At 47.7% G+C, this 6,156-nt stretch overlaps 1 protein-coding gene across 1 annotated transcript in view; it reads right to left on the minus strand.

Moving 5' to 3' along the window:
• LOC115482094 (ADP-ribosylation factor-like protein 8A) overlaps nt 1-5,945 on the minus strand; it is a 24,958-nt gene extending 19,013 nt beyond the window's left edge. Inside the window, exon 1 of the mRNA XM_030221659.1 lies at nt 5,742-5,945. Within this exon, the coding sequence (XP_030077519.1) occupies nt 5,742-5,945 (204 nt within the window). The remainder of the gene's footprint in view (nt 1-5,741) is intronic.
• Between the last annotated feature and the right edge of the window lie 211 nt (nt 5,946-6,156).

A 6,156-nucleotide genomic window follows, 5' to 3' on the forward strand; every position in this document is an offset into this window, starting at 1 on the left:
CCCCTTCAAGAAAAGCTGCACTGGCTCCCAATCAAAGAACGGATCACCTTCAAAATCTGCACTTTAGTCCATAAAATCATTTACGGCATAGTCCCAGGATACATGGCGAACCTCATAGATCTACCAACCAGAAACAGACTCAGATCAGCACGAGCATAACTAAACCTACATTACCCAACTGTAAAGGGCTAAAATACAAAACAACTTATGCATCCAGCTTCTCCTACATACTGTAAGGTGCCACAACTATGAAATGGGACTCCTGTATGCAGTGAAACATATACATGACCACCTAAACTTCAGGAAATCATTGAAAGCCCACCTCTTCAAAAAAGCTTATCCCCACCGATCCAACATAAATCCCCACACACCAGCAGCAGCACAATATAATCAAAGATCGGACTGGACAATTTACTTCCTCTTCCCCCTCGACCCCATGACGCCTGATATACTTCTACCTCATGTGACCACAACACAATCTTGTATTTGTTATCAACCATAATGGCAAACGCCTTTATGATACTTTGAGGGGCATAATCGAACGAAAACATCTATCTCCATGGGCGTTTATCTCCAAGAAAGGGTCCGTGAAGGGGCGGACCGAACCGTATTTTCGCAAAAAAAAAGACGTCCATGTTTTATTCGACAATTTGTGAGCTGGGCGTTTCGTTATTCCAGCGATAATGGAAAATGAAAAGCGCCCAGCTCAAAATGAATAAATGCAAGGCATTTGTTCGTGGGACGGGCCAGGAGTCGTAGTGCACTGGTCCCCCTCACATGCCAGGACACCAACCGGGCACCCTAGGGGGCACTTTTACAAAAAAAAAATAAAAAGAGCTCCAAGGTGCATAGCACCCTTCCCTTGTGTGTTGAGCCCCCCAAATCCCCCTCAAAACCCACTGCCCACAAGTCTACACCATTACTATAGCCCTAAGGGGTGAAGGGGGGCACCTACATGTGGGTACAGTGGGTTTGGGGGGGCGGTTTGGAGGGCTCCCATTTACCAGCACAAGGTGTAACAGGTGGGGTGGGGATGGGCCTGGGTCCACCTGCCTGAAGTCCACTGCACCCCCTAACACTGCTCCAGGGACCTGCATACTGCTGCCAGGGAGGTGGGTATGACATTTGATAGTGAAAATAAACAGTTGGTGAAACATCATTTTTTTGTGGTGGGAGGGGGTTAGTGACCACTGGGGGAGTCAGGGGAGGTCATCCCCGATTCCCTCCAATGGTCATCTGGTCATTTAGAGCACTTTTTTGGGACCTGTTCGTGTGAAAAAAGGGTCCAACAAAAGTGTCCTAATGTTCGCTAAAAGCGCCTTTATTTTTTCGGATTATCGCCCTAATGCGTACATCTCGGCCGATAACCACGCCCCAGTTCCACCTTCGCCCACACCTCTGACACGCCCCCATCAACTTTGTCCGCATCTGCGATGGCAGTGCAGTTGAAAATGTCCAAAATCGGCTTTCGATTATACCGATTTATTCGTTTTTGTGAGATAAACGTCTATCTCCCAATTTGGGTCGAAATCTAGGCGTTTTTCTCTTTCAATTATAAGGTGGATAGTAAGCCACATTGAGCCTGCAAATAGGTGGGGAAATGTGGGGTATAAATGTAACAAATAAATATGAATAGACACTGGGAGTTACTGGAGTATAGTGACAGTCCACAGACCAGGAGATATAACGGAGTATTTGGGGGCTGAGAGGAGAAGCAGAAGCTGACTTAGGGAAAGGAACGCTAGAAACACAATCCTCTTCCGATATACGTTTTTAAATAATTGGCTAATTTGGTTTATGATTTATCTTGCCCTAGATGGACTAAGTGCAGCACGTGGAAAACTAGAGCAACTGCTCAACCCTGCTGCTATTCTAGAAGCCACTCTTTAAGGGGTCTTTAACGAAGTGGCGGTAATCCCAACATGGGCTTACCACTCACTAATCCAGAACTACCACCGGCCTACAGCAGCAGCCCAGCAGTAGTTCCCACCCCCAGCATGCGCCACTTCCGGCGCTACTAAACTTTTTTTGGTAGCACCGGTGTTTACCCGGCGGTAATCGGGTTAGCATAGGAGCCCGTACTCCCCCACCTCAATGGGTAATGGTAAGTGCTCCCCCGGAAATGCAGGTGGCGTAGCCACAGGTGGGCCTGGGTGAGCTAGGGCCCACCCACTTAGGGCTCGGCCCACCCAACATAGCACACATTTAGCGTAGCTGTGGGGATCCCAAGCTCCGCCAGCTGAAGACTTACCCCATGATGTAATGAAAATGCTACTCTCCCCGATACCGGCACCTGCATATGCTCATTTTCAGACTGCCAAGGGTGGAAAGAAGCGTTTTTTTTCCACCAGCTGAGATATTTTTTGTTGGTGGGGGGGGGGGGGGGGGTGGGGGGGGGGGGGGGGGGGGGGGGGGGGGGGGGGGGGGGGGGGGGGGGGGGGGGGGGGGGGGGGGGGGGGTGGGGGGGGGGGGGGGGGGGAGGGGGAGAACACTTGGTGCTCACCTTGCCTAGGCCCACCCAAAATCTGTTGTCTGGTTACACCCCCTGCTGAAATGGCCACACAGCAAGTGATTCACTTGCTGCTTGGCCATTTCTTTTTTTAAAAGACAGCCTTTTTTACCCACTGCGGTAAAGGGGGCCTCAGTGTGCACCAAAAACACGTGATGATGCCAGCACAGGCCCCCTTTACCGCAGCTTGGTAAAGGACCCCTAAGTTAGGTGTGGTTAAGTACATAAGTAATGCCATACTGGGAAAAGACCAAAGGTCCATCCAGCCCAGCATCCTGTCCCCGACAGCGGCCAATCCAGGCCAGGTAAGTTTCCCAACGTACAAACATTCTATACATGTTATTCCTGGAATTGTGGATTTTTCCCAAGTCCACTTAGTAGTGGTTTATGGACTTGTCCTTTAGGAAACCGTCTAACCCCTTTTTAAACTCTGCCAAGCTAACCGCCTTCACCCCGTTCTCCGGCAATGAACTCCAGAGTTTAATTACGCATTGGGTGAAGAAGATTTTCTCCGATTTGTTTTAAATTTACTACACTGTAATTTCATCGCATGCCCCCTAGTCCTAGTATTTTGGAAAGCGCGAACAGATGCTTCACAATCCACCTGTTCCACTCCACTCATTATTTTATATACCTCTATCATGTCTCCCCTCAGCCGTCTCTTCTCCAGAATATCACTTACACCGGGGAACTGGGCCTAACTTTAGGCGCAGCCGTTTGCACCAACTGAAATGTGGTGTAAATATTTGTGCCTATATTAGGCGTGTATCCCTGTAATTCTATAACAATGCACATTCATTTTAAGGAATGCCCCTGTTTTGCCCATTACCCATCCATTTCTGCACCCTCATTTTCAAATTGTGTGTAAAATTTAGGCGCAGGCCCAGGGCCTAAATAAAGTTCAATTAAATTTAACTAATGCCTATAACTACTTGTTAAAAAGCCAATTATTGGTGCTAATTAGCTTGTTATTTAATTAAATTGCATGTGCAAATTTGCACACACAATTTTTATTTCTCTCTGCTGTGCTTCTCAATTTGACCACCAGGGGGCTGCAAGAGCCAATGTTTTTTTTCAAAGTAGGTAGCGAACTGATGAAATGAGGGCCAGAAATTCACAGCAACTCTGCACTGCACGTTCAGCAAATGAATGTAATATTGTTGACAGTTTAACAAAATCATTGACTCACCTCTACCCCATTTTAGTCTTTTCCCTCTCTAAACTTTTAAAGGTTTTTTTTGTTTTGTTTTTTACTCTCTCCATTAGAAATTTGAGTGCAAGGAAAATTGTATTTTGCGTATCATCATCTGTATTTGTAACACCTGTTCGTGGGAAACTGACTGCAAGTTGTAATCCAGACCAGAATGGGACTATAGGGCTCATTTTCAAAGCACTTAGACTTGCAAAGTTCCATAGGTTACTAATGTAACTTTGTAAGTCTAGTTGCTTTGAAACAGTGGCGTAGCCACAGGTGGGCTTGGGTGGGCCAGGGCCCACCCATTTATGGCTCAGGCCCACCCAACAGTAGCACATGTTTAGTGGTAACTGGTGGCAATGCCAAGCTCCGCCAGCTGAAGATTTTCCCCTGATGGTAACGAAAACACTACTCTTCATGACATCGGCACCTGCGCATGCTCAGTTTTCAGTGCATTCCTGCTGCCAAGGTGGAAAGAAGCATTTTCCCACCAGCTGAGATAATTTTTTTATTTTATTTTTTATTTTTTTGGCCAGGGGGTGGGGGGGGGGGGGGGGTAGAACACTTGGTGCCCACCCAATTCTTGCCTAGGCCCACCCAAAATCTGTTGTCTGGCTATGCCCCTGCTTTGAAAATACAAGTGATGCATTAGCATCAGTTTTAAATATGCCACTTTTTCTGATGAAGGTTTATCCTCCCAGTTTGGTCAGAGGCCAAAACGTTGCGTGTTAACTGGCAAAACATGCCTCTACCCTTACAGTTTAATACATAATTTTCATGCCCACACAGCTGAATGATGTTTCTTGAGTTTTATGTGAAACTCACCCCCCTATGACTCAGGGATGATACCTAAGACAAGGAGTAAATTAGCACATATAGGGCTGCACATGATAAGGCACAAACTTGAACCTCCCCCGCCCCTTCCCATAAATATCCACAATTGTGCCTCTTTCCACAACAGACGCTCAAAAGGAGTCCCTTCCCACTGCAAATAGACAAATGGAGTCCCACCCTGTCCTAAACACACAAACCTTGAGCCCCTTCCCACCACAAACACACAAGCTTTGATTTCCCTTCCTAGGACATTTACACAAAACCTGACACCTCCCACACACTTTTGTAAGAAAAAACATTCTTTATCCAAAGGCAAAAAAGATAATACATAGTAACATAGTAACATAGTAGATGACGTCAGAAAAAGACCTGCACGGTCCATCTAGTCTGCCCACGATAAACTCATATGTGTATACCTTATCTTGATTTGTACCTGTCTTTTTCAGGGCACAGACCGTATAAGTCTGTGCAGCAGTATTTCCCGCCTCCAAACCACCAGTCCCGTCTCCCATCACCGGCTCCGGCACAGACCCAGTATAAGTCTGCCCTCCCCCATCCTAGCCTCTCAACCACCAACCCCTCTTCCCCCCGCCACCCAATTTCAGCTAAGCTTCTGTGGATCCATTCCTTCTGCACAGGATTCCTTTATGCCTGTCCCACGCATGCTTGAATTCCGTTACCGTTTTCATCTCCACCACCTCCCGCGGGAGGGCATTCCAAGCGTTCACCACCCTCTCCGTGAAGAAATACTTCCTGACATCTTTCCTGAGTCTGCCCCCCTTCAATCTCATTTCATGTCCTCTCGTTCTACCGCCTTCCCATCTCCGGAAAAGATTCGTTTGCGGATTAATACCTTTCAATATTTGAACGTCTGTATCATATCACCCCTGTTCCTCCTTTCCTCCAGGGTATACATGTTCAGGTCAGCAAGTCTCTCTTCATACGTCTTGGAACGCAACTTCCATACCATCCTCGTAGCTTTTCTTTGCACCGCTTCCCATTTTTTTTTAACATCCTTCGCAAGGTACGGCCTCCAAAACTGAACACAATACGCCAGGTGGGGCCTCACCAACGTCTTATACAGGGGCATTAAAACCTCCTTTCTTTTACTGCACCCGGGGGGCGTTTCAAGATGGCGGCACGCCGCAAACTCGGATGAGACCTTTAGACGACGGCAGCGAAATAAATCTTTTTCTACTTTACCATTATGCCGCACATGAAGCGCAAAGGAGCGGTTAAGACCGGACCCTCGGCGGTCAGGACCTCCTCCCCTTCGCAGCCGTCAATCGAAAGGTTCACCGTGAGGACTCCAGAAGTTATTACCGGGAGCCGCCCTGCTGTCTCGTTGCTGGGAGAGCTACGAGACTTGGGGCTTGATGTTACTCTTTCGCCCCGGGAGCCCAACATACCGCCTGTGCCCGAAGGTCCTCCCTCTCCTATTGGGATCCCAGAAACGGAAGTCGTCGAAGGGGTTTCCCAAGCAAGAGGTCAGGAAGGGAGTTTAACCGACGGAGGCTTGAAGCCGGTAGGCTATCAAGCTTACAGAGTTTCTCTGATTAAACCTCAGACGGTAACTTTAGAGAGCATATGGGATGCTCTCCAACAACTTGATACCAAA

This window comes from Microcaecilia unicolor, chromosome 12 (assembly GCF_901765095.1).
Source record: "Microcaecilia unicolor chromosome 12, aMicUni1.1, whole genome shotgun sequence".
NCBI lineage: Eukaryota > Metazoa > Chordata > Amphibia > Gymnophiona > Siphonopidae > Microcaecilia > Microcaecilia unicolor.